The 27,384-nt window shown below is 37.0% G+C and overlaps 5 protein-coding genes and 1 long non-coding RNA gene across 6 annotated transcripts; 3 read left to right on the top strand and 3 right to left on the bottom strand.

Annotated features, from left to right (window-relative positions):
* Nucleotides 1-4,640: 4,640 nt before the first annotated feature.
* Nucleotides 4,641-7,029, bottom strand: LOC116198780 (GDSL esterase/lipase At2g23540-like). The gene is made up of 5 exons (XM_031529012.1): nucleotides 6,622-7,029; nucleotides 6,262-6,392; nucleotides 5,803-6,051; nucleotides 5,444-5,699; nucleotides 4,641-5,089 (listed from the first exon to the last, which is right to left on the bottom strand). Exons 1-5 carry the CDS (start codon nucleotides 6,917-6,919, stop codon nucleotides 4,866-4,868), a joined length of 1,158 nt encoding a protein of 385 aa, XP_031384872.1. The 5' UTR covers nucleotides 6,920-7,029; the 3' UTR covers nucleotides 4,641-4,865.
* A 1,756-nt stretch (nucleotides 7,030-8,785) lies between these two features.
* LOC116200335 (disease resistance protein TAO1-like) lies at nucleotides 8,786-12,776 on the bottom strand. The gene is made up of 5 exons (XM_031531195.1): nucleotides 12,589-12,776; nucleotides 10,584-10,868; nucleotides 9,797-10,481; nucleotides 9,396-9,680; nucleotides 8,786-9,304 (listed from the first exon to the last, which is right to left on the bottom strand). The coding sequence occupies exons 1-5, from the start codon at nucleotides 12,774-12,776 to the stop codon at nucleotides 8,786-8,788; spliced, it is 1,962 nt and encodes a 653-aa protein (XP_031387055.1).
* Nucleotides 12,777-14,397: 1,621 nt separating this feature from the next.
* Nucleotides 14,398-15,377, bottom strand: LOC116201770 (TMV resistance protein N-like). Its single transcript, XM_031533169.1, has 2 exons — nucleotides 14,822-15,377; nucleotides 14,398-14,718 (listed from the first exon to the last, which is right to left on the bottom strand). The coding sequence occupies exons 1-2, from the start codon at nucleotides 15,298-15,300 to the stop codon at nucleotides 14,715-14,717; spliced, it is 483 nt and encodes a 160-aa protein (XP_031389029.1). The 5' UTR covers nucleotides 15,301-15,377; the 3' UTR covers nucleotides 14,398-14,714.
* A 3,693-nt stretch (nucleotides 15,378-19,070) lies between these two features.
* On the top strand, nucleotides 19,071-20,662 carry LOC116201465. The gene is made up of 2 exons (XM_031532711.1): nucleotides 19,071-19,750; nucleotides 19,916-20,662. Exons 1-2 carry the CDS (start codon nucleotides 19,281-19,283, stop codon nucleotides 20,058-20,060), a joined length of 615 nt encoding a protein of 204 aa, XP_031388571.1. The 5' UTR covers nucleotides 19,071-19,280; the 3' UTR covers nucleotides 20,061-20,662.
* On the top strand, nucleotides 20,077-20,970 carry LOC116200334 (TMV resistance protein N-like). The gene has a single exon (XM_031531194.1). The coding sequence runs from the start codon at nucleotides 20,077-20,079 to the stop codon at nucleotides 20,968-20,970; it is 894 nt and encodes a 297-aa protein (XP_031387054.1).
* A 998-nt stretch (nucleotides 20,971-21,968) lies between these two features.
* LOC116199599 lies at nucleotides 21,969-25,788 on the top strand. The gene is made up of 3 exons (XR_004155571.1): nucleotides 21,969-22,129; nucleotides 23,478-23,541; nucleotides 23,949-25,788. It is a non-coding gene; the product is annotated as an uncharacterized LOC116199599 (long non-coding RNA).
* The last annotated feature ends 1,596 nt before the right edge of the window (nucleotides 25,789-27,384 follow it).

Genomic DNA, 27,384 nt, shown 5'->3' with positions numbered 1-27,384 from the left:
TAACCTTAAGAATTAGTACATGTTTCTAATACACCACGTACTATCGTCAGTGGTCAAGTGAATCTTTACAACGAATATTAGGAATGCACAACAAAATGGGAGGTCTAACCCAGAGAGATATTTCCGAAATTGGTCTTTTTGATAGGATTAAGAAAAATCTCCGATTCTAATTAGTGGGAGTATCATACTTAATTTTCACTTAAGATCAGAGGCACTGTGCAAAATTTTGAAGGTTTAGAGACAAACTTAAAAACGCCCCATAGTTCCATGAGCAAATTGCATTTACCTCTTTAAGAATTTTTTTCAAAAAAGTGGATATGTGCATTCATTTTATCGACCGATAGGTGAAGGTATCATACCTTCATTTAAATTTTTAAGCATTATATTATGCTATCAAATTAACTTTTTATGATATGAATCACGTCATAAAAATAGATATGACATGACATATTTTTCACGTTGTAAATATGTTCTTTTCAAACAATATTATTTATTAAGTCAATTTAGTCTTGGTTATCGTACATTGATAATCTAATTAATAGGCTTGATAATCTAGTAGTCTTGGCTATCGTAAATTGTCTCCAATATTCATCTGTCCCTTTTATCTTTCGAGGGTTGAGCAAGCACAACGAGATATAAGGCGTAAACGAGTCGAGCTGAGCCCAAATCTAGTAGGCTTAAGCTTGACTAATTAATTTGCTCATGAACTCGGGATCAGGCTTGAGCTTGGTCAGGTCTAAATATTCAAACTCAAACTTGGCTCGTTAAACAAAATGAAGGTTGGGGCTCAGGCTTGATAAGGTTTGACCTACTGAAACATAAAAAACTCTAGCTCGTATAGGTTCGGATGAGTTTGATCTTGTTTAGGCTCGAAACAAAATCATCAACTATAAATTTGTAACTAAAACAACAAACAGTATCATAAAAGTATGATCAAACCATATCGATTACAACTCATGCTCATGGACCTTATATTAAGTAAACTTATAGCAATACATACGCAACAAAAAAAAGTCCATTTAAGCTCGCGAGATTCTTGAGCGAATACTATAGCTCGACTCGCTTGACTGACAAGCTTGGACTTGGCTTCATTCAAACTTGATAAAATCTAGCCGAATTTAAAATTTTATCGACTCGAATCTAAATTGTTTGTGAATCGTCTCATCTTATTTAAACTCCTAGTGGGATGGGAAAGAGAGACTGGCGAGGGCGGGCGGGAGGTGGAGGTGGGGGCTGGGAGGGACCGGAATTGTCGGCTGAGGATTTGGGATTTCTTCTGCAAGCGGCACGCGCGGCCACAGTTTAGGCCATCAAATTGTCTCCAATATTCACCTGTCCCTTTCATCTATTTCCAACATGTCATTGTCCCCGCTTTTCCATTCCCGCCCGGCCCCACCTTGCCCTTCTTGCCCCAATCTCACCCAGACAAATTCGACTAAAATTTCCACCGAGTATTATTCAGTCAAAGGATTAAGTTATGGGAGGATTTAGTTCGAGTGTTATATAGAACGTAAAAACTGGAGGGAAGTTTAATTATAATTTTTTTTAAAAAAGTTAAAATGTGAAATTGTTTTGTTATTATATTATATTACGAGAAATGTAATTGATAATATAATATATAATTTATTTTTATAAAAATGATTGTGTGTCTCACGATCATAATCTCTATTGTAATATAACATTTATCTATTTTGAATGTGAAGTTTTTATTGACCATGACCGTAAAGTTTTAACTTGAGCAAGTGATATTAACTTTTATAACATCTACAAACAAACATCGTAAAATACTATACAACGTTCGAACTTTACTTAAAAACAAATATATATTCAATAAAAATACATGGAAGTGATAAACATGACCCACGGTAATTCCGTAAATTTATACTTATATTTATTTGAGTGGTTGTTATGCACTCCTTGAATAATTTATCGTCAAATTCCCGTCAAATATTAGGTAGGACGGTCCACTGTCCCTGCAATATCCTTATATCAAACTTTTCTATGCCCGAACTGTTCAATAAAATATTGATTGGACCATCCACCGTACAAAAAAAAAAAGAAAATTATCTGACCAAACACACATATATATATATATATATATAAATGGTTGGGGTTTCAAAACTTTTACATATTGGTCGAAAAAGTCTTTTCCGCTACTTATTAGTACAAGAAGTTTCAAAATCATTCATATGTAGTGCATTTTATCATCCTGCGATTGACGCAGTCATTTGTCGCTTACGTGGCATATTAAGTGTCAAAACATTTTCGACACGGAAGAAATACGTGTGCAGGCAAAGAAGAAAGAGGGGGAGAGGAGAGAGTGGGGGAGATTTTTTTAATTTAATTTTATACATAATTTAGTAAAATGAAGAGAGATAGAGGAGAGAGATAGAGCACAGACAGAGAGAGGAGAGAGAGAGAGAGGAGAGATAGAGGGGGAGAGAGGGGAGAGAGAAAAGTGACAGGAGAGATGAGAGAGAGAAATTTTTAATTAAAATTTAAAATGATTTTTTTATTTCAAAATTTGAGCCGCATGAGATAATTACTGACATGTAATGAGTCACGTAAGTGCCAGATGACGTCGTTAAATGCGAAATAACGGAATGAACTACATAGGAATGATTTTTGAAACTTCTTCTACAAACAAATAGCAAAAAAGACTTTTTGAACCAATATAAAATAGTTTTAGAACTTTTTGATCATTTGTGCAATTAACCTAAACTCTTGCGTGTAGAGAGTTATCACATGTATCATCACATATATAAAACTTGATTGTTTTCAGAGTACGCTGAGGAGAGTACAAATCGAATTCCGTATTTTGGCGACTGTGATTTTTTTCGTTTATTTTTATTATATTTTTAATAAATTCATACTTATAATAGATTCTATTTGACTTTCGATGAATAACCGAATGAAAACAATAGGTGCGTTCACATTGCTATTTCGTCATGTCAGGCAAATAAATTCTTAATGATAAAGTAAATAATAAAATTATAAGGTAATACAATAATAAATACGTTGTTTAACGCTGAAATAAATAATAATATTATAAAATAATATATTAATGTATATATTTACTTAACAATGAAGTAAATAATGTTAATATGCATGTTTATTTTTCTGTAAGTTTTACAACAGATTAATTTTCATGAATTTCATTATTGGTAGCATACTCGATCAAAAGGGTGATTTTCTCACTTATTAGATACCTCACTCTACCCTTCCGGGGCAAATGTTCGGATATATTTTGATATAGTCTCTTAGGATTTAGGATAGTATGAGTATATTTTTCCATAAATTAAAAATGGGTTATTTTTTATTACTTACCAAGTACATGTTGACTCCGACATTTTTCAATGAGAAGGACTAACAGTTTTATTAATTGCTACAATTTAATTTTCACTGACTACATAACATTAATTGTCCTATTAATTTAAAAACGATGTTAACTCTCACATTATTGAAGGAGAAGAATTACTAGCTTAATTAATTGTTTCAATTTAATTTTCACTGACTACAAAAATATAATTATCCTGTTAATTTAATAATGATTAATCTCACCTGATTTTTCCCATTGACTATCCTGTATTAGATTAAATGCCACAATAAAAAATTTTCATAATAACATTATTAATGACGGTGCTTAGCGCGGCCATCATCCTAGTTATTCTATATAGAAAGAAGTTAAGAACAAAAAAGAAATAACTATTAACTTGATCAGTTTGAATAGACATGTCCAACAATTTATAAATTCAGTGGATAAAGATTTCATACCGTGAACTATACAAATTTCTCATATTAACACATCCTAATTGCAGAAGCTTACAATGTATGAACATTTCTCGGCTTCGATTGTTATGGAGTCCCTACTTGTAGTATTATGTTTGGATTGCCCTATAAGATGGAACGCTACCATACCATGCAGAACATATGTGACGTGCTCGAGACTGGTCCATGAATTAATATGGGTGCCCGTTTTAATCGGCAAATAATACGTGTGCGCGCCACATCACAAACAGGTAGGCAATTTGTTCGTATAAAGTACTGGCTTGTGCCATCTATCCATTTAGAGGTACTTCATAGACCTGGATACGTGCGGCTGGCGCTTGGGTTGGACCTAATAAGTTACTTATTCGAATGAAATTGAAATCTCATTGTAGATTTTCACTTGGTGGGACGTAGGAGAGTATATAATTTGCCCATAATTCGAATTATTTTTCCACTTCAATCAGTGTTTTTTATTACTGCGTGCTCTTCCCTCATTTTTTTTTTTGGCTTTTTCTAATGCTCATAATGGTTTTCCTACTCACGTGCTATAATTCGAATAATTATATGGGGTTTGGGTGGCCAATAATGGTTGTAGCACTAGCACACACTGCTGCATTTCATTTTGACAACATAAAATGATACTTTTTTCCTTTTTGTTCTGGAGTGGGAAAAAAAAGGGTTTTGAGTTCTCAATTGTCACGTTAACTTCATCAAGTATAAGTCACTTCAATTTATCGTATTTATACTTGTCACGGTCAGGTCCGGTGCATGTTATGGTCTCCTTAAGTTCTGGCACGACGGCAAAGGTGGACATTATGCGGAATTTCACTAGCTTCAATTATCATCAAGAGAAAAGGATATGTTAAGAATCAGAAACAAGAGAATCAATATAAAACATATTGAAAAGAGGGGGGAAAAGGAAAGAGAAAAAAAAATATTGGGATAATGTTATGGAAAAATAAATGGAAGAGCAGTAAATTATAATCCCCTCTCGATACACCAAGAAAAGGGTCAATGTATTTGCTCAAATTAGCAGAAGCAACAGATGCACATATGTCAATCACACAGACAGACAACTCTCGTCATTTCGAACGCATTCAAAGATCTCGGAGCTGCCTCAGGTTCATCGGAGATACGTATTTCTTCTCCCCGTCGAGCAATTGCTTGGCGAGTAAAAGATTTGCTGCCTCGCTCGGGTGATAGGGATCCCAGAACACGTGCTTTGACCGGTCATCACACATACTCGAAGTTGGGCCACATGGAATTATACCCGCAAACTGGCCTCCGTTCCCGCAACAGGCCCGGCTCGCTGTCGTAAATCCTGCGTGCATGTAGTTTGTCACGCCATTAGCAATATCATGTTAGAGATTTGGTAACTGTCATGACTCAAGCTCGGTTTAGCATTTGAGCAATTTCCGTGGATTCACAAGCCCCGGCTCCTTGATATGGCCTGAACGGGCCCAATCTATGAGCCCGTGATGAGGCCCACGTGAACTTAAATTTCTTTTTTTTGGCTTACTAATTATATATATTTTTAATATCAGAGTTAGCTTTCGTAGCCCTCCTACCCAAAGAGATCTTTCTTTTTTGGATAAGTACCCAAAGAGACATCGACTATGTCTCAATCCTAGAAATAACATAGTCTTACTTGTCTCACCCAACGAAAGCAACTTACCGTATTTGTTGTAATTCGTGATGAGTTCCATGACAAGATCGTACACATTTGCATAGACGAAAGTCGATCCGGGGAGGTTCTGGTTCAGCTCTGTGAGCAGGCCCTTCAGCCGGTTGTTGTACTGCTTTGCCAGCTTATTGGGCAGGTCCACGCACTGATCCTGGTCCAGCTGGTTGATTGTCTTCTGGTAAGGTATGCAGCCAATCGGCCCAACGTTCCCGATCACGAACTTCCGGGCATCCAATTGATAAAGCCTCTGCAGTTATTAGTGCTGGTAAGAATTGATAAAGATCGACACTCAACAGAAAAACCCGTACATTAGCAGCAAAATATTTGAATGTGCGATTTTGTCGAGTTACCGTGAGTTGGTTCCTCAAGTGACTGATCATGTCATCGATGAAGGCATCGGGGGTCTCACTGATCCTCGCACCGATGGAGAGGACTGGGAGCATGTAATTGTTGAGGAAGTCATTGGCCCCGATCGTGACAGAGAAGATTGATTTCTTTCCCAGATAGTCTTTTGCCTTTGATGCGCCCAAAAGCTTATCAATCTGCTTCCGTGTGATATTGAAGTAGTCCACTTGGATGTCCATGCTCAACCTGTTCACCTGCTCAAAAATTAATTTCGCAATATTATTTTCCCAACTTAAATCTCATGCTTGAAAAAAAAAATAATAATCCGAGAATACAAGAAGAATGAGTTCCATCACTTATTGACTTCTATAATTTTCTGCTAATTTAATCTAATATATCGAATCGGGATTAATAATCTATATAATATAATTAGATAAAAGGACTGTTTGGGTGTGAGTCCTTACAAATATTCTTCCAGTGGCATTGAGAACTCCTCCTCCACCAGAGGCATAATTCACTCCATAAAGTACTGCTTTTCCTGTCGAATTTGGGGCCAAAAATGGGACTGCATAGTCTGGCTGTCCCAACTCTTCTCCTGGTAAAATGCCAAAGGAACATCAATAAATCGCATAATCGGATTGCTTAATGAAAATTTCTATTCAACATAAATCCCTTGGAATACTTTTCCCGACACGGTGTTGCACTAGAAAGGTTGACATCCTTAAGCGGCAAACGATTGCAACTAGATTCGATATCGAAAAACCGACCATGAGTAATTCGCTATATATGTAATGTTTGAAACCAGATTGAAATAAGCGACGCACCAATAATGTCACCAATGGTCCTGCCATTGGTGTACCTCCCGGTCGGAGTCCCACCCGTCGCTTTGAAATCGATGCCGTTGGGCTTTATGTTAGCCCTGGACAGGGTGGGCAAGTAGTTGTTGTTTCCCGCATCGACAAGCGAGTCCCCAAATATGAAGGAGGCTCCTTTGGTGAGGTCCACGCCATCAACTTCCCCATCTCCCCTCACAAATGAACTGCTCAAGCTAACCACCACGACGATGAACCCAAAGAACAAAGCACAAGAGCAAGAACGAGAGTTACTCTTGGCCTTGGCCATTGATATGCTTGGGTCGGGTCCTTCTCTTGGGGAGATGCAGCTGGAGCCTGAGAGATGCAGTTATAGGCATGTTCTTGGGAATGGGGAGGGGTAGAGGGTTAAATGGTGCAATTTGAGCGGATGTGATGACTTGTAGGCTTGGGTTTTAATGGAGAGTCGTGTTCTGGTTTGACAGTTTTTTGTGTGAGAGGGAAGGGGATAGTAAGAGTAGATGGGAGTTTTCCTTTTTCCATGTGTTAGTTCATCAAACAATTCGTGTTTTGAGTAATTTTATTTGTTTAGACCATTTCTTTACAATATGTTTGTGTGGAGAGATTGTCGTTACCTATGATACAAGCAAGATAGTGCCACTTCGACTTGATGAGATTGGACAAACAATAAGAGACCATACGATATAATCTATCCATCTCATTTTTTGTGTGTACCCATCTGAATGTTTAATAGGCCCTGACTAATTCAGTTCGAGTCCAGATTGATTTATTAAAGAGTAAAACTCTTCTAGTACGGTTTATTTATTTTTACAAGACTCGAATGTGAAACCTTATTTAAAAAGAATAACGTGACTTTGCGCCTTCTTGTGAGGTCAATATCCTTCATTCCGTTTGTTGCATCTGTCTCTCGCTCCACCCATCAATTGGAGAAGTTCGTGTTGCAGGCTGAGAAATCTTAATAGTCAAATATAATGTGGGCAGATACGATAAAAGCAGCACAATAGAGTTGCATTTATGTCTAGCTGTGTTGTGGTAGTCGAAAGTATTATACTTACATAGACTGTTCCAAAGACACAATTATCTTAGTTTTTCGCTCGAATTGGCATTTTTAGGATAAGCAAAGCAATGCATGTGAAGAAGCTAACCGGAATTCTTTTATTATTATTAAAAGACTTTAGAATCCAACCGGATGTTTGGTTTAACAAACAGAGAAAATCGACTCAACATAAATATTGAGATTATGACAATTCTTTTTTCTTTACCCCTTTTTTTATGAAAGCAAAAAAGTTAATTAGGGAATGTAGGTGGGTGTTTGGTAGATGGAGTTGAGGCCTGTTCTTTGCTAATTAGAAGTGTCGAGATTTCGATAATTAGCCTTATAAAAAGGACCAGTCTTGGACAAAGCACAGCCAACATATTTTTCTTTTGTAAGATTTAGGGTCTCTTGACCTCTAACCGAATACTTTCACTTCTTGGATCAGTCCAAAATAAGCCATTTATATCACGACGATCTCACTACATTTTACTTTTTCTTTTTAGAAGTGTACCAAGCTATATATCTCAAAATCCAATGAATCTCAATTAATTTAGATTGAGTTGAGTTAGTCCATTAAATGATAAATTCTTTTTGAATTATTTTTATTTACTAGATTCGAAATCGAGATCTTATTTAAAAGACCAAATCACCTTTAATTTTTAAGTTTTATACAACATTACTATGATATGTTCCACCTTTTGACTTAAAATTATGGTCGTCTAAGAGCAATGTCATATTAACATACTGCTTTGGGACACAAGCATACTTTGGATAGTCCATGAGTCCTCATGGTTGCAAAATCTCACTTTGCATTGTGAAGCTTCTTGCATTCGCGTAAGTCTAGGGTCTGAAGATGAGCAAGTCGTCCACGAACTGTTGCTGGAAGACCGCAAATTTTCGTGTGGGAAAGTCTCAGGATTCTCAAAGTTGTGGAAATGCCATTAGAAATTTCCCCTGTCAAACTTTGACAGAACGAGAAATTTACCTCTTTCAGGTTTGGCAAGTCGGCTATGGCATCAGGAAATTCCCGCAGGAAACAGCCTTCCATTTTCAACGCTTTCAACTTTTCCAAATCCTTGAAGGAAAGAGGTAATTCGTCAATCCTCGTGTTTGTCAGGTCTATATCAGATAGCGATCCAGACCACCAACAGAGTCGGGAAGCTCTAGAAGATTTTGACAGTTCCGCAGAGACAGAGATTCAAGTTTTGCTAGTTCACCAATTGATCTCGGCAGTTTCTCTATAATCGCATCATCCAGAGCAAGATGCAAAAGAGACTGAAGACCACCGATCGAATCGGTTATCTCACCCAGTTGTTTACAGCCATGAACGCTGAGAGTTTCAAGTTGCTTCATCGACCCCTTTGGGAAATGTAGTTTACTTACAGAAGTTCCATCAATTAGAAGCTCCTTTAAACATGTCATGAAACTCAATTCACTTAGCAAATAGGCAACTTCACAGCACATCTTCAAATTTAAGGACTCTAATTCCTTGAGATAGCGGATGGATTGATCAATTTGCCTCAACCGGCGACAATCTTCAAGAGTCAATACTTTTAAGGTCATTGGAGCGGGGAATTCAAGACATCCGGAAAGGTTCACGCAGGCTTTGAGGTCTAAAACTTTCAGTTTCCTAGTCGACTGCAAAAGATTGAGAGTGAAAAATGATTTTGTCAAGGATTTGTGCGTGTTAGTCTCAATCCCAGATCAGAATAGAAGAAACAAATTATACCTTCATGATTTCGGTCCAACTGTATGTGTCTCTAGTAATTTGACTGTACGAAAGATCGAGGATGACTACATCATCAAGATGCAAGTTAAGAAGATCAGCCATTTTAGAGCAACCTGCCCAATCAAGCGACCTTAAAGTCGGCAGACAGTTCCGGAAATCCCCTTGAATATTTGCTTGGTCCAATTTGAGGAACCTTAAGTTTGATAGAGGATTAAAGTCTCCTGGACTGAAACTCTTGGATTCATCATTAAATGCCAGACCAAGTCCAAAGACCTTTCGAGTTCCCTGACAATGAAAGAAATAGAACTATCAATGGTGAATCATTCAAGATATTTTCACTGCACAACTCAACAACAAAAATGCGTCTTCATGAGAAAGTTGAGAATGTGGTACACAAATACCTTTCTATTTTGCAGCGTGGAGATAGCGTCTTCATGATTCCATAGCCGACTGCATTTTCCAGGTTCATCAGGACTCTCATTTCGAACAATTTCGCGGCCAAGATATCTTAGGAAATCATGCATCCACAGCACACTATTGTCTCCAATTTTCGCCAAAGATTGGGAAATCAGCGTCTTAATTGCAATAAATTTATGGTTTTCCCACATATAATGTGCGATTCTCTGATCTTTTCCAATGAAAAAACAAGCTATCTCAAGGAATATCTCCTTTTCGCTCTCATCTAGGGATTCATAACTTATCATCAACGTCTCCTTGACTTCTGCATCAGGTATTTGTTTCAATTTCTCAAGCGTGCCTTCCCAAATATCCATTGCTTCAGTAAATAAACAACATCCTATAACCTCAAGAGCTAAAGGAAGCGCTTTAACAGCTGAAACTATTTCCCTGGAAAGATGGTAATAGCCCACTTGAGGGGTATCCATATGAAATGCATGCTTGCAGAAAAGTTGAAGAGCTTGATCACAATTCATGCATTCAACTTCATAATTCTCGACAGCTTTAAGAATGTCACTTTTCCTTGTTGTCACAATTATCCTGCTTCCTGGACCATACTGATTCGGCTCCCCCAGAAATTCTAGTTGTTTGCAGTCGTCCAAATCATCAAGGAGAATGAGAACCTTTTTACTGGAAAACTTATGTCTCATGAAACGAACGCCCTCATCCAGAGAATCGAACTTGTGTAATTTCTTATTTAGGAGCTTCGAAACTAATTGCTTTTGCAATCACCGAAGTCCACTTATTTCTTTTGATGCTTCCTGAATGTTGTCGACGTGACTGCAAGCATCGAACTGATGGCACAGTTGGTTGTGAACAGCCTTTGCAAGCGTTGTCTTGCCAACCCCTCCAATCCCATGAATGACAATGATTCGTACATCATTAGAAGCAACATCAAGTCTTCTCACTATCTCTTCTACGTGATGGTCAAGCCCTACTAGATTCTCTGGCAATCTCAGTTCAGCCTTCTTCAATATCCCACGAACTGCTGAAATTATACACTGTATAGCTTTACACCTACCAAGTAAATGACCAATGAAGATAGTAAGTGAAAGAATGAAACTAATAAATTGAACGATCGAAATGATTTTGATCTATAATATATAGTAGAACATATATAGAACTAGGCAGGTTGCCAGTACATGCAAGGATTTCATTATTGCTTGAGTGCACGTTGCGGTACTGGTATAATTAAATTTAACTCATATCTCTTATATTGACAAGATAAATTAGCACAAAGACAATTGAGAATAGTAACAACCAAATCAATTATTGATTGAAAATAATGTTAATTAGAAATAAAAAAAATTCTTAATACACGCACAATAACAGATAACATATCTTGTTACGAAAATAGAGAATAATTTGTTACGGGTCTTGTCAAAATAAGCTCATCCTAATAAATATATCGTGACAAAATAATGTTTGGTCATAATATCTTATAACTTATGGTGATAAACTTATTTTCACGATGAAAATATTATATACTGTGTGTCACAATATATGAAAATATGTATATACATATATGTTAGTTATTATGGATTGGTTTGTGGCCCTCACACAATATTGAAGATATGTGTATACATATAAATATATATGTATTTACATAAATATTAAGTATGTGCATTATAAGATACTTAGTGTCATTTAACATTCTTATCACAATATATAGATTAAGTATGTATATACATGCATATTAAGTATGTATATACATATATGTTAGTTATTATGAGAATATTTAGTTTTCAGAGCTCACATAATATTGAATATATGTGTATATATATAAATATATATGTATCTACATATATATTAAGTATGTGCATTATGAAACTTTTTATTTAGTATAATTTAACATTCTTATCACAATATACTTTTCTTGTGTTAAAATTTCTTTCGAAGCAATGGGATTTGTTATAACATACAAAATTTCTTGTAGTGACGTAAAAATTAGTGGATACGATTTCAATGTTAATTCATGTAAAATGTAGTGGGTATGATCTCAATGAGTTGAAGAAGATGAGACGGAATTTTTTTTACAAAAACACAAAACTGGGAAAAAGAAAAGCGATAATACAATTGTGAGAGTTTTACTATTTAGTGATATGACCTAGCTCGAACTTGACTAAACGGTGCCATTGGCCTTCCGGATATCAAGTACACATGGAAAAAAGTTACAAAGTTACCGAGTTATCAACACAACATCGGAAAGAGAAAAAAAAAGAAGAAGATCAAACAGCCTCAAACACAATCATCTGGTTTCCAGCAAAAACAAAAAGACAAAAAAAACCACAATCATCATCTGGTAGAGGTAAGACTCCCTGCTGACGCAGCGAAATTAATAATAATATGTTGATTCGCGCACGAATACCAGAAAGTAATATTCTATAACCTGTTGATTCTACGAATATCAAGAAATAGTTATCCAACTCGAATTGGATTCGAGAATTGGGCGAAAGAGCACGGTAGCTCCACAACTTTATTAAAAAAAACATCAACTATCTTAACCCTAGGATTTTACAAAGCTTAAATAGGAATTAAAACAACTAAATTACACGAAAGACATATAATTTTCATAAAATTGTAAAAACGCTATAATAACATAAAAATGCATGTTTAAGGCCATAAACGATGGAATTTGGCATAAATCTCGTCTTTTGATAGCCAAAGGCTGTAAGTTGTGCTCCGGAGGCCGTTTTCCTTGAAACGAGGTCGCCATAATCTATTTTTCTCGAGGTACCGATTTGCCACTTCTTCTACCGCATCATTCTCCCATGGGTGGCGAGAATTCGCCCTCGAATTGTCATCGTCTGAGCTATCACATTGATCTTCACGAATAGAGAGATTAATACACTTTTGCTGCTTTCTCACTTGCCACTTGAATGCCTTCTTCTCTTTCCGAACTCTTTCTCTTAATTCTTTGTACATAAAATTCCGTACACCTCTTAGCCAATAAACACTTTCATTGAATCTTTACTTTCTTGATCGAGTCACGTGCACTTTGACCAACTTTGGCAACTGAATAACCTCCGAAATCGGCACCGTAAGCATTCATGCATCTTTCTTTGCATTGGAAATTTCTTCATCTAAAATATCCTCAATCTGAGCACAATAACAAAAAAATTTATCACCTCCAATATCCTTTAATCCGGATTTGTTGACAACGAACGTTGGTTTTCCTTAATCATCAAATACAAATTCTGTAACTTCTTCTTGATCTTTATCTGGGTATATATCGAAAACTGGATTAGCTTCATCATATGATATGTCTTCGATCCTCTGATCCAATTCATTCTCCTCAGTAGCACGACGTTGATTAGCCGTTCTTCGGGGCGGCATCGCTAATCCAAGATCGAACGCAGCTCTAATACCAATTGACGCAGCGGAATTAATTGCAATATGTTGATTCGCGCACGAATACCAGAAAACAATCTTCTATAACCTGTTTGATTCTACGAATACTAAGAAATAGGCATCCAACTCGAATCAGATTCGAGAATTGGGCGAAAGAGCACGGTAGCTCCACAACTTTATTAAAAAAAACATCAATTGTCTTAACCCTAGGGTTTTACAAAGTTTAAATAGGAATTAAAATGCCTAAATTACACGAAAGACATAAACTTTTCCTAAAATTGCAAGAACGCCCTAATAACATAAAAATACCCGTTTGAGGCCATAAACGATGAAATTCGGCCTAAATCTCGTCTTTTCATAGCCAAAGGCTGTAAGTTGTGCTCCGGAGGCCGTTTCCCTTAAGACGGGGTCGTCAGAATTTATTTTTCTCGATGTATCGATTTGCCACTTCTTCTGCCGCATTATTCTCCCCTGGGTGGCGATAATTCGCCCTCGAATTGTCATCGTTTAAGCTATCACATTGATCTTCATGAATAGAGAAATTAATATATTTTTGTTGCTTTCTCACTTGCTACTTGAATGCCTTCTTCTCTTTGCGAACTCTTTCTCTAAATTCTTTGTACATAAAAATCCATACACCTCTTAGTCAATAAATACATTCGCTGAATCTTTACTTTCTTGATTAAGTCACGTGCACTTCGACCAACTTTGGCAACTGAATAACCTCCGAAATCGGCACCGTAAGCATCCATGCATCTTTCTTTGCATTGGAAATTTCTTCATCTAAAATATCCTCGATCTGAGCACAATAATGAAAAAATTTATCACCTCTAATATCCTTTAATACGGATTTGTTGACAACGAACGTTGGTTTTCCTTGATCATCAAATACAAATTTTGTAACTTCTTCTTGATCTTCATCCGGGTATATATCGAAATCTGGATTGGCTTCATCATATGATATGTCTTTGATCCTGCGATCCAATTCGTTCTCCTCCGCAGCACGACGTTGATTAGCCGTTCTTCGGGGCGGCATCGCTAATCCAAGAGCAAACGAGGCTCTGATACTAACTGATGCAGCGTAATTAATTGCAATCTGTTAATTCGCGCACGAATACTAGAAAACAATCTTCTATAATCTGTTAATTCTACGAATACCAGGAAGTAGGCATCCATCTCGAATCAGATTTGAGAATTGGGCAAAAGAGCACGGTAGCTTCACAACTTTATTAAAAAAAACCATCAATTGTCTTAACCCTAGGGTTTTACAAAACTTAAATAGGAATTAAAACGCCTAAATTACACAAAAGACATAAACTTTTCCTAAAATTATTAAAACGCCATAATAACATAAAAATGCCCGTTTGAAGCCCTAAACGATGGAATTCGGCATAAATCTTGTTTTTTCGTAGCCAAAGGCTGTGAGTTGCACTCCAGAGGTCGTTTCCCTTGAGACGGGGTCGTCAGAATCTATTTTTCTCGAGATACCAATTTGCCACTTTTTCTGCCACATCACCTGCCGACCACGAAAAGTAAAGAAAGAAGTAAACCTTTCCCCGAGCAATTAAAGAAGGAAAAGTAGAAGATAGAAATAGAAGCAGTGGATAAATTGAACTTACCCATTCTCGATGTTTTGCAAATCCCAACCTTTAAGGTGTCCAATCTTTTCAAGAGCGTACTTCCACATGCTGATCTTCTCAGGGTCCACTCCATTCCTTTCGTGCTTTCTGAATGAGTTTCTGAAAGTACCGATTTGGTCCTTCACGACGGAGGGCCCAATGTCGAAGAAAATGGGCAGGATAAAGTGATCGCCCGTCCTTTGGCAATCCAGCATTTGCTGCATCTCCATGAGGCAACTCTTGCTGGACGCGTAGTCTCTGGAAAAGATAGGCATGGATATTTTCGATTGCTGGATGGCTTGCACAAGCTTGGGATGGATGGGTTCTCTCACAGGAAGCTCCTCTTCATCTCTGAAGACCGAGATCCCAGCGTCCTTGAGACCGTGGTAGAGGCAGTCGGCAAAGCTTTTACGAACATCAGGCCCTCTGAAACTCAAGAAGACATCGTAGATCTTTGAAGAGCAGCTAGAGACATCCATTGTTAAATTTTGGGTCTCCCACCAGTGCGTCTAAATCTTTTCCAGTGATCTGCAAGCTTTCTACTCTGTGAAGTCAACGGGAAATTTCTTTCGGACGAAAGAGGCTCAAGTGGGTCAGCGAGTCTAAGGTCGTGTTTGTTGGTAAAAAGATTCTGTACTCTACTTTATTTATGCTAGCTAAAAACAAAAATCAATGTAGATTTTTTGTTTTTGGTGGAGGCCATAAGTTTGAAAACATGGCACATCTTGACAAGCCTCCCTCTAGGCCGAATTGTTTTTTTTTTCTTTTCCTTTTCAATACCATCTTTTTTTTTCACTGAATAAAAGGCTAGGTCAGGTTATTAACCCGCTGTGACTGCCCTAACTAAGGGAATCTAACCGTACGAAATGTTCTTTTCGCCATAGCTCGTTGAGACTTTAACCCAACTTGGTCACCGCAGCGCCATCAACACACTAGTGAATTAAGCCCAAGATCTACTGGATCAAGCATTATGGGCCGGCCACCGCCATCTCATAATACACCCATATAGTGGCGAGCTCTACGTCCTCAGTGAGGTTCGAACTCGTGATATTCAAATGGGGCGCTTGATACTTAACCACTAGATCACTGTGCTGGTGGTCTTTTCAATACCTTCTTACTATTGTCTAATTTGTATTTATTAACCCTATGTCTCGAAAAGTCACGGGAGCATCCTTTAATTGTTGACCCCATGTGCTTCATGATGGTGGAGTTTCTGATTTTTTTCTCCATGCCTTCCCATTTTTACTATTTTTTATATAGAGCACCACCTGATGAGATTCGTTTGACGAACGCGCTGACGATCAAGCATTAGTTCATCGCATTTTATGAAATAAATTGCTCGTTTAGAAGGCATGCTTAGGAATAGATGTCTACATCAATTGAATGGATTTAATGAAATTGGCAAAATCAATTTTCAAACAGAGAAAGTATTGCTGCTAATTTCAAATACAAAGACCTTAGTGCATGTCATCACCCTCTTCTCTTTGCGCGCCACAACCGATTAGCGATACGGTCGCGTACAACATTCATTTCTTGACTACTCATGTCCACTTCAATTCTAATTCCTGATTGTTCTGGTTGACTTCGAAATTAATCGTAATCCGCCCAAATATCGCCTTACTTCTCAAATAACTTGTTGTGGTAACGATTGAGGTGAATAAAATTATACAACACAAAACAAGCAAAAACAATTAGTCCTTGCCTATGCAGTTTGAAGTTTGGCGTCAATTTCATTATGGCGAATCTCCTCATCAAAGTACAAAACAACGTTCAATAATATTACGCACTGATACATGGCGTTGATTGAATAACTCCTTTTTTGATGTCGGCGGATTGTCCTCACCGAAATCACTCCGGTGATACCATTTCCTATTGTATTGAGCAAAATATTCCTGAATATTGGGAAACCCTGCATCGATAACATAACATTGTTCTAGAAATAGCCAAAAGAAAATTACAGTTAAATATGTTAGGGCTGAAAATTTTTTAAAAATAGAAAGTTTATTAGTAAAAACTCACCACCACGTAGCGCTGAAAATAATTTCAATGTGGCAGTTTCGGAAAATATTCTCGAATCATGTGCTGAACCCTCCCAACCCGTTATGACATATGTAAATATCATATTGTGGGAACAAACAGTCCGTGCAATTTGTGATATCTCTGCATTCCGATCGTGATAAGCTACTTTTTTCTCCTTAAGCACACAAGCAGCCACATGGATTCTATTCATAACTTCGATGCAATCTCACCGGACAATGCAAAATTATATGTAATTTATATAATATTACGAAATTAATTATTATAGTATTGAATTATCAAGAAAATACCTTAAAGAAATACCAATGTGGACAATTTTCAATTTTGGGTTACACAACAATGTTCCTCTGTCTTATATGAACTAGTGTTAAGGCTTGTATTCCCAGGAGAATTTTTTTGAATGATTGTGGCACCATCTCCTTGGAATGTTGGTACCTTTTCGCCACTACTGTATATCGCGTACTATCTGAAATAACCAATAAGAACATTCCGAGCATCTCTTCGACGGTGACACCATTCTTACTATCATTAATACCACATTGCCATTGAAGTGTGTCACAGAGGTTTTTAAATACGTTCGATTTCACTCTGAAATTCTCGTAGCATTTAACATTATTTCCCAAGACTTCTAGCATGTACTCTCTTCTTTGGAGTTGAGAAGTTCTACACGGGATGTTCCATCTAACATGTTCTTCGACAGCCGCAACTTGCAATATCAAAAAGAGGAACTACCTTGTCTCTAGAGCTATTGTCATATCGCGAACAAGTACTATTCCTTGGCATATTGTCTTTTAACTGTGTGCATGTAATAGTGCGAGGAAGTTCAGGAACATATCGTTAACGGTAAAACACAATAATTTATAACCATACAAAATAAACATTCAAAGCATACATAAAACATAATCAAGTCAAGATATACAAACACACATAACAAATATAGCAGTATGAGTAATGTCATAACAAAAAAAAAGCAATGAGATTATCGAAAAAGTTCAACTAAACAAAAAGCCGGATCCCGAGCTAATTCAAGAGTCTGCAAGATGTTGTAGCCATTCCTTTCGGCTCTCCTCCGTACAATACATGAAATCACGAAATTCTTGTTAATTTCGAGCTTCTGATTACTTTAATAATACTATTGTTAATATCTATCCGATTAGTTATCGTCTAATTTGGAGCATTATGTTCCATGTTGGTTATGAATTTGCCAAAGAACAGTGTCATTTTTCTAATTAATAAGTTTTTTTTATAAATTTAAAAAACGACCTTTTTTTTGTTGCTTTTGAACTGGGGCAACTCTCGACCCTAGGAGCTCGGCCGTTGCTGGCCATCCGCTCCTCAGATGTCACTATTGGCCTCTGACACCTGTGTTTGGCCATTGTTTCCTCAGGCGAAGTTGCGGAGGTACTAGGGGCCTACGGCGGTGTTAACTGAGGGGCAGGTGGTGGTATGGGGCTCCCAATGCCGATTGTCCTAGATCAAATGCGAAAAGGGAAAAAGCCGAAGGGAGAGTTCTTGTGATTTCCAATGGAAAAGAAAAGTTCTTATGAATTTTTTTTTAACTTAAGAAACTAATCTATATCTAGATATATATTAATTTAGCATATTCTCACAAAATTCTTCCATGCGTCCAATAAGGGCTTTTCACATAAGCATATTGAAATCACGAAATTCTTCTGTCCATGCCCCTCAACTCGTGATTAGCCCCCTCTTGAACTCTCCATTAATAAAAAATTGCCCTTTTTTTCAAGTTTTTTTTTTCCAAATTTTAGTAATATATTTACAATTTTATTATATGTTTCCTATTTTTCTTCTCATTAATATAAAATTATCTTTTTTCCAATCTTTTTTTTTCCAATTTTTCATAATATATTTAATATGCTTCTAATATATTTAGAGATACTAATTAATATAATAACTCCCAATGTTTTTTTAAATTTATTTCTAATATTTTGTATTATCCAATTAGTAATATCAAGAGTATCAACAAACATCCGCGCAACACGCGAGTTAGTAGGGCTCAAATATATTATATTTATTTCCTTTCCTTTCCTGGGGCTGGGGCTTTTATAATATAATATATAATACAAGTAGGCATTCTCGTACAACTCATGAATTTCTTGGGTGGTCTTCAGATTCTTCAAATTTATTTATTTATTTTCTTTCCTTTTCTCCAATTGTTTGTCTTCCAGGTCAGGTGAGTAAATCTAAAGAATCAGCTGCGCTGCAACTACTTTCTGCTTTGGTACATGGTGCTTTTCCTAATTCCTCAGGGTTGACTGATCTACAATAATTTCCAGAGTCAGCTCTTACCATCTTTTATCAGATCATATTCTTGCTGATTGCTCGCTTCCAATCGATCGATCGATCTTATAATTTTGTTTAACAGAGGAGTCATCCATGGAGGGAAAGAGCTCGAGTGACAATGAAAGAACTATCTCATCAGACTAAGAAGCGCCAGTCAACTCCATTTATACGTGGAAGTAATGAGGTGTTCTTAAGCTGTGCCAAACACAAGTCATCTAAAGATCTGGTCTTATATCTCAGTCGAACATTGGAGACAGCCGGAATCCGCACTATCGACTCCGGACATCGCAGACTCATTGCTTCAGTGGAAGCAATCTATCGATCCAGCATTTACATTCCCGTGATATGTGAGGATTATCTGTCGACACCGGATTGCCTGACTGAGCTTCGAGACTTGTTGGATATCTGGATGCGAGAACCTGACAAAGTGATTTTACCCATATTTCATGGGCTCAAACGCTCTGATGCATTCAAAACAGCCATGACAATAATCGAGAAAAGTTGCTTGGAGCCATCGATTCGTGAGGCTGGGATTGAACGTGTTAATGTGGTTGCAAAGATGAGTGGATGGGTTGTCTCCGATCCCTGGTATTTTCCCCCTTTCTGTCCTCCGTAGTTCACTTTCACTCTGTACCCTGCACTCTTGTTAGCCACTATCAGTAAACTTGAGTCTCTCTCACGTGCTTGATATAATCTACTCTTCCTTAATCTCCCATGATGCACTCCTCCTGACAGTTCTGCATGTTTTTGCAGCTCTGCAGAAACTGTGCACTTGATTGCTCAAGAAGTTGCAAGTATAATCCATCCCAAATTTCCGCAAGAAGGTCCATATTTTGTTGGAATTGATCGAAAAGTAGAACAGATCATGAATCTCTTAAACGTCGAAGTTAATGACTAAAGGGTAGTTGGTATACATGGGATGGGTGGTATTGGAAAGACTACTCTTGCAAAAGTCGTCTATCATCGTCTCTCAGCGTGCTTTGAAGGCTGTTGCTTTCTTCCAGATATCCGGCAGACACAAACGAATGAAGAACTGCTGTCAGAATTTGCAGACAAAATTGATCTCTGGCATATTAAAGAGAGAGTGTGACGAGATTACTTCTGCCGATGAAGGAATTAGCTATATGAGAGAAGTATTTTGCAATATGAAAGTGCTGATTGTTCTTGATGACGTTGACAGAATGTTTAATCTCACAGAACTCATAGGAGAGCTCGATACATTTGGTCCCGGAAGCAGGATAATCGTCACCTCGAGATATGAAAAAGATCTTCCAAGAGTTGATCAGACTTTCGAAGTTCCAGAGCTGTGTCGATGGGAAGTTCAACTGCATTTCTCCAGTTATACAGATGCAAATTGTCCTCCTTTCAATAAACTTGCCGCTGAAATTGTATCTGTTGTAGGAGGACTCCCTCTTGTTGTTGAAGTTATTGGATCTTTTTTATTTGGTAAAGGAGTTGCTGTATGGACAGAGACACTTCAAAAGTTAAAGCTTATACCTTATGAGGGAGTGCAAAAAAAGCTGATGATAAGTTATGAAGCCTCGGATGCCCCGCAAAAACAGATGTTTCTTGATATAGCATGTTCAGTCAATGGAGAGGATCTGCAGATTGCATCGTACACGTGGCATGAGTTCAGCACATCTCATTTATCTGGAGGAAGTAAATACCAGCATTTATCGTCCCTTATGAAAATCGGAGATGACAATGAGTTGTGGATGCATGTCAATGTGGCGACGCAGATTTCCAGATGGAAATTAAACCTCAGACAACATGGAGAGACTGCAGCATGTTTGAGGGCGTCAAGGTAAACCTTCGGCCAAGAAGCTACTACTTGTTGTCTTCTGTAATTTTGATCCAATATTCCTTGTAATTTATGCAAATGACACATAGAGTCCATTGTTTAAAGGTTTATTCATATCCTTTGAACAATCTATAGGAGCAATTTATTGATACACTTAATTTGTTGTTGATATTCTTCTGTTGTGTCATGGAACATCATTTATTTGCAAGGAGACTTTCACTGATTTTCTTCCCAAAATCATTAATTTCTCATGATAGGGAAAGGAGAAAGTTGAAGCTCTCATTCCTCGATGTGATGATCCAGCACCATATGAAGATACGAAGAGTCTAGGGACAACAGGCATAAGGTTTCTCAACGTGGAAAATGCAAGCATCAAAATTGCGAAGAAGCTATATTATTTCCGAAGAGTCTAGTTATACTGGACGTTTCATGGAGCAACATCACTGAAAGCTGGGAGGGTTGGGGGCAAATCAAGGTGGTATAACATACATGGCTGTAGCCTCCTTTTCTTTTTATATGGATATCTTTAACTTTGTCTGCTCTTACATTCCAAAAGGATAAAAATTTGATTTTGCCTAATTATCTCTTGCAACGGATGGTGGAAACGTTGAGAGTTTTGAACCTTACAGCCTGCAACCATTTAATCACGACTCCGAACTTCTCTGGTTTCCCAGACTTGGAGGTACTGATTCTTGAGCAATGTTGCCATTTGGTTAAGATAGATCCATCGATTCGCCATCTACAGAACTTAGTGTAAGACCCGACATTTTTTTTTTAAACGTGCATACCAACACATACATATGCTTTTATATATATATATATATATATATTATGTATTACACTCTTGGCTGGAGCAATAAAAAGAAAAGAAAAGAGGAGGTCTACCTTGTCTATTGTGGAATTGCCCACACCCAAGCACTCTTTCCCTTCCGTTCTCCACCGCCATTGACTTCTTTCTTTACTTTACTTTTTCTTTCTTCCTTGTTCTCTGTTAGCGGCAGAAGATTCGAAGAACGGAGCAAGAGAGAGAGAGAGAGAGAGGAGAGAGTGAGTAGAACGACCGAGAGCTCGAGAAGGAGCCGGTGGAAGAAGAAGGGAAGAAGAGAGACAGTCCGAGAGAAGAGAGGGACAGAGTAAGCTGAGGGGGATTGAGGACAGTAAATCGGGTAACGTTCAAAGGAAGAAGTTTGTTTGCTCTCAATTCGGTTATAGATGTTGATTTGATTAGTTAAGCTTTTTATCCGATTGTGTTCTTCTTGTGAAATTGTAAGTATTAGGTAGGTGGAATTACGAAATTGGAGTGACAGACTGGGGGAAGTTAAGCCAAAAAAGGGAATTTAGGTTGGAACTAAACAAGTTATTGGGTAGTTGATTCTTTTTTTTTTTTCCGATTTTTTTTCGGTTCAATTGTGTTGTTCATGTTGTGAAGTTCGAATTAATAGTTAATTAGATTGTTTAATGAAATGGTGGAAGAGGAATATGATATGTAAGAACATATAGGAGATCTTGAATGTGTCCTTTCTTGCTATATTGGGTGAAATTACATAAGCTATTCTAGTTTGTTGGATAATTTTCCCGAGCATGATGGAATTCCTCTTCCTAAGACTAGTTTGGTGCATAGGCTAAATCTTAGCCGGTGGTATGGGTTTTGGATACTTATATTTTCTTTTAAGTTTTATATATTGTTAGTTCCAACAAGAAGAATTAGGTGTTGATAGGGGATATATTATCTCTAGAGAGATAAATTGTGGGTAAGAGATATTGAATTAATCAAATAAGTTATTAGACACTGAAATTCTAAATTTTTCTAGTGTTGAGCTTCTTGTGTCTAATTAGGTAATCGCTGTTGTGAATTCGAGCATAATGAACTACTTGAAGTACCAAGTTGGGAAATTAGTTGGTTAGGCTCTGTTTGGTTTCAGAGTTGTATTTTAGAATCACAATTCTAACTTAATTCTACCCACTACAAAACAAAATAACTCATACAAAGTCAAAGAGTGGGTCCCATTTATATTACTTTTTCCCACAACAAAACAACATAATTCTTACAAAGTCAAAGGGTGGACCCCATTTATACCACTCAAAATTAAAATCAAAATCACAATTCTAAAATCCTACTATGAAACCAAACACCACCTTAATATGCTGGGAAACGATGATGTTGTTGGGCATTATTTTGATTTTATGGTATTGCTAGTCATTGATTTTTATCTATACACTTGGTTTGAATTAGAATAGAGTAACTTATTAAATAATGATACGATATGTTGTTGTAAGAGAGGCCTTCCTAGGATTTTATATAAGTAGTGTTCTGTAAAGTTGAAGGAGGTAGAAGAGGTTATGTTCTCCTTAATTATTTCACATTGATGGATGTACAGAGGGACAATAAAGCTAGATCGAGTATGGAAGTGTTAAAGCTGGTTTTTCTTTTGGAATGAAAATCTAACATCACTAGTATATATACTTCAACTATTGTATTGTGTGTTATCTGATTTTTATGCTTATAATTAATAGGGATTATGGAGACTGAGCTTTGCATCTCGAAGAATCGACCCAATGAAATATTTTTGGGTATTCGGTGAGTACTTCATTTCATTGTGAAATGATATATATAGATATATATGTTATGTGAGTATTTCATTTCATTGTGAAATAATATATATATATATATATATATATATATCATTTCACGAAGGAATAGAGTACTCACATAATATATATATATATATATATATTATATGAATACAAATTATACAGAGTATTATTTAAGAAGAATATTGTGATAGTTAGAGATTAAAAAATCGGTCTTGCTATGTTGTGTGAAAGGATTTGAGAGATATTGCACTCTTATGTTGCATTTTAACTTGAGATATGTGATGTGATTGTGCATGCTGATCATGTATGAGATATGTGATGATAATATGACACCGTTGTAATCTTTTGGGATTGTGCTTGAGTATACTGATATTGTTTGATTGTTTATAGCCATGGGACTGCTGATCCGACAGTATACAAAAAGGGACGTCTAGTCCGCTGATCCGGCGGGATACAAAAAGGGAAGTCTAAATCTTTGATCCGACGGGATACAAAAAGAGACGCCTAGACCGCTGATCCGGCAGGATACAAAAAGGGACGTCTAGACCGCTGATTCGGCGGTATATAAATAGGACATCTAGACCGCTGATCCGACAGAATATAAAATGGACGTCTAGACCGCTGATCCGGCGGGATACAAAAGGGACGTCTAGACTGCTGATCCAGCGGTATATAAATAGGACGCTTAGACCGTTGATCCGGCGGGATACAAAAAGGAACGTCTAGATCGCTGATCCGGCGAGATACTAAATGGATGCCTAGATCGCTGATCCGGCGGGATACAAAATGGATGCCTAGACTCCTATTGCCCGAGGATAATGGGCAGTCCCCGCTTATGAGAAATGAAATGAGGAATTTGTGGATATGAGTGCGGGATCACAGTATTGTCAGTACTTTGTTGTGATGAAATGCAACCCTATGGCTGTATTGATTGGTTCGTATTGTATATTGTTTGGCTAGTATGATTGTTGGAGATGTGTTGATTGTTGAGATTGTTGGAGGTGTGATGATTGTTGAGATTGTCTAAAGTTGTTCTATGAAAATCGTGTTGTTGCTAGAGTTCGATCTGTCAATTGATTGTGTTGTAAGTTACTATGGAATGCTAATGAATGAATGTTTAAAGTTTATGTGATATTGGGTATTAGAGAAACGGTTGGAAGGGTTGTGTGAATTGGTTAGTAGAACTTAAATTTAGTTATTATATTGGTTATATTTTGGTATCAGAGCCTAGGTTAAGAGATCCTATAGACTTAAGTTGAGGCTTGATCCCCGAGCAATTTTTGATAATTGTGGAGATAGGTTATGTGTTCTAATCTTGGTTGTTCACTCTGATCAATTCTCATTCTTCGTTTTTATAAATTTTCTTCACCTCAGATTGATCGTTACATGATTATTCTAGTTTTGCTCTTATGTGTTCTTTTTCCATCAGATTTAAATCGGTTAATAGTGGCTGATAGTCATACTATCCAGGCAATGGCTTTCGATCATCATGGGGGCACTCTGATCTTATTCCTTATTATACTTCTACGATTTACATTTTCCTTCTAATGGATTTGGAGTTCTTGTGTTTGACTGAGATTTATGGGTAAATTATGCGTTCTATGCAGATTATGTAATCAAAGACTTGGACAGATCAGTGGAGTCTTGCATTTCTGAGTTTGGATAACACTTTTCTTTTGATAACTTAGACACTTCGATTTGTCCGATTTTTACCTTGTTGTCCTCAAAGCTGTAATTAGTGGATCACCTATGTGCATATTCCTTTTTCATAATTTATGCTTGAGATTGGAGCTACATGAGGCTGGAGATGTGATAGGTTTTATTCTTCTAGGTTTTGTTGTCCATCGTTCTTTGATGTTGTAGCTTCTCCAATCTCACATTGATCATCCTTGTTACGTTCCAATTTCTTTGATACTTTTGTGTGAGATCCAGATCGATGATAGTGGTAGGAAGTCATGCTTGTGCTTTTGGGCGAGAGCTGGTGATTATCTTGAGGTTATGATTGATAGTTCCTTCACAGCTCTTAGGCTTCAATTTCCCTTTTGAGCAGTTGTGAATTCTTGTGTTCGATTGGGATTTAGTGGTAGATTTGGTACACAATGCAGGTTCTATAGTCAAGGCTTATGGCGAAAGTTAGTTCAGCTTTAGAGCTTCATTTCTTCGAACGATTGGATTTGACTCTCTAATCCCTTTGAATTATTGTGATTTGTCGTAGCTTTATTCTAGGATCTCTGATTTCAAGATAACATATTTGTGTAGACTGATCATGGTTCATGCTTAAGATGCAAGCTGGATTAAACTGGACATTTCATTGATTTAATCATGAGTTGCAATAATCTAGGTGTTTTGTTATCTCTTTCGTTTTAGTGATTAGCCATGATTGACTTGTGAATCGAGGAGTAATCTTAGAGTGGGTCCTACTGCTGTAGAATGGTCGTGTAAGGACTCAGTACTTTGGATAAGTGAATCATATTTGGGCAGAAGTTGCACATATAGGGGCTTCCTTGGACTATATTTTTCTAAGTGATCTTGGAAGATATCACAACCTAAAAAATAATAATAAGTATATCTATTCCTCAGACAAATTTCGAGGACAAAATTTTTATTAGTGGGGGAGATTGTAAGACCCGACATTTTTTTTTACGTGCATACCAACACATACATATGCTTTTATATATATATATATATATATATTATGTATTACACTCTTGGCTGGAGCAATAAAAAGAAAAGAAAAGAGGAGGTCTACCTTGTCTATTGTGGAATTGCCCACACCCAAGCATTCTTTCCCTTCCGTTCTCCACCGCCATTGACTTCTTTCTTTACTGTACTATTTCTTTTCTTTTGCTTTCTTCCTTGTTCTATGTTAGTGGCAGAAGAGTCGAAGAACAGGGCAAGATAGAGAGAGAGAGAGAGAGAGAGAGAGGAGAGAGCGAGTAGAACGACAGAGAGCTCGAGAAGGAGCCGGTGGAAGAAGAAGGGAAGAAGAGAGACGGTCCGAGAGAAGAGAGGGACAGAGCAAGCTGAGGGGGATTGAGGACAGTAAATCGGGTAACATTCAAAGGAAGAAGTTTGTTTGCTCTCAAATTTGGTTATAGATGCTGATTTGATTAGTTAAGCTTTTTATCTAATTGTGTTCTTCCTGTGAAATTGGAAGTATTAGGTAAGTGGAATTACGAAATTGGAGGGACATGTTGGGGGAAGTTAAGCCAAAAAAGGGAATTTATGTTGGAACTAAACAAGTTATTGGGTAGTTGATTCTTTTTTTTCCGATTTTTTTTTTCTGTTCAGTTGTGTTGTTCATGTTGTGAAGTTCGAATTAATAGTTAATTAGATTGTTTAATGAAATGGTGGAAGAGGAATATGATATGTAAGAATATATAGGAGATCTTGAATGTGTCCTTTCTTGCTATATTGGGTGAAATTACATAAGCTATTCTAGTTTGTTGGATAATTTTCCCGAGCATGATGGAATTCCTCTTCCTAAGACTAGTTTGGTGCATAGGCTAAATCTTAGCCGGTGGTATGGGTTTTGGATACTTATATTTTCTTTTAAGTTTTATATATTGTTAGTTCCAACAAGAAGAATTAGGTGTTGATAGGCGATATATTATCTCTAGAGAGATAAATTGTGGGTAAGAGATATTTGGATTAATCAAATAAGTTATTAGACACTGAAATTCTAAATTTTTCTAGTGTTGAACTTCTTGTGTCTAATTAGGTAATCGTTGTTGTGAATTCGAGGATAATGAACTACTTGAAGTATCAAGTTGGGAAATTAATTGGTTAATATGCTGGGAAACGATGATGTTGTTGGGCATTATTT

The sequence above is a fragment of the Punica granatum genome, chromosome 3 (assembly GCF_007655135.1).
Source record: "Punica granatum isolate Tunisia-2019 chromosome 3, ASM765513v2, whole genome shotgun sequence".
NCBI lineage: Eukaryota > Viridiplantae > Streptophyta > Magnoliopsida > Myrtales > Lythraceae > Punica > Punica granatum.
This window is presented reverse-complemented; position numbering and strand designations above follow the sequence as displayed.

Bases quoted from the DNA above. Each gene is read 5' to 3' on its own strand.
- LOC116201465 (XM_031532711.1), top strand. From the start codon at position 19,281: ATGAAAGAACTATCTCATCAGACTAAGAAGCGCCAGTCAACTCCATTT. The intron at 19,751-19,915 runs GTATTTTCCCCC...ATGTTTTTGCAG, and splicing joins TGGGTTGTCTCCGATCCCTG to CTCTGCAGAAACTGTGCACT.
- LOC116201770 (XM_031533169.1), bottom strand. From the start codon at position 15,300: ATGGATGTCTCTAGCTGCTCTTCAAAGATCTACGATGTCTTCTTGAGT.
- LOC116198780 (XM_031529012.1), bottom strand. From the start codon at position 6,919: ATGGCCAAGGCCAAGAGTAACTCTCGTTCTTGCTCTTGTGCTTTGTTC. The intron at 6,393-6,621 runs GTGCGTCGCTTA...GCATTTTACCAG, and splicing joins GACCATTGGTGACATTATTG to GAGAAGAGTTGGGACAGCCA. The intron at 5,700-5,802 runs GTAACTCGACAA...TAATAACTGCAG, and splicing joins ACTTGAGGAACCAACTCACG to AGGCTTTATCAATTGGATGC.
- LOC116200334 (XM_031531194.1), top strand. From the start codon at position 20,077: ATGGGATGGGTGGTATTGGAAAGACTACTCTTGCAAAAGTCGTCTATC.
- LOC116200335 (XM_031531195.1), bottom strand. From the start codon at position 12,776: ATGTACAAAGAATTAAGAGAAAGAGTTCGGAAAGAGAAGAAGGCATTC. The intron at 10,869-12,588 runs GTACCTCGAGAA...TTTACTTGGTAG, and splicing joins GTAGAAGAAGTGGCAAATCG to GTGTAAAGCTATACAGTGTA. The intron at 10,482-10,583 runs GTGATTGCAAAA...TAAGTTTTCCAG, and splicing joins AAAGAAATAAGTGGACTTCG to TAAAAAGGTTCTCATTCTCC.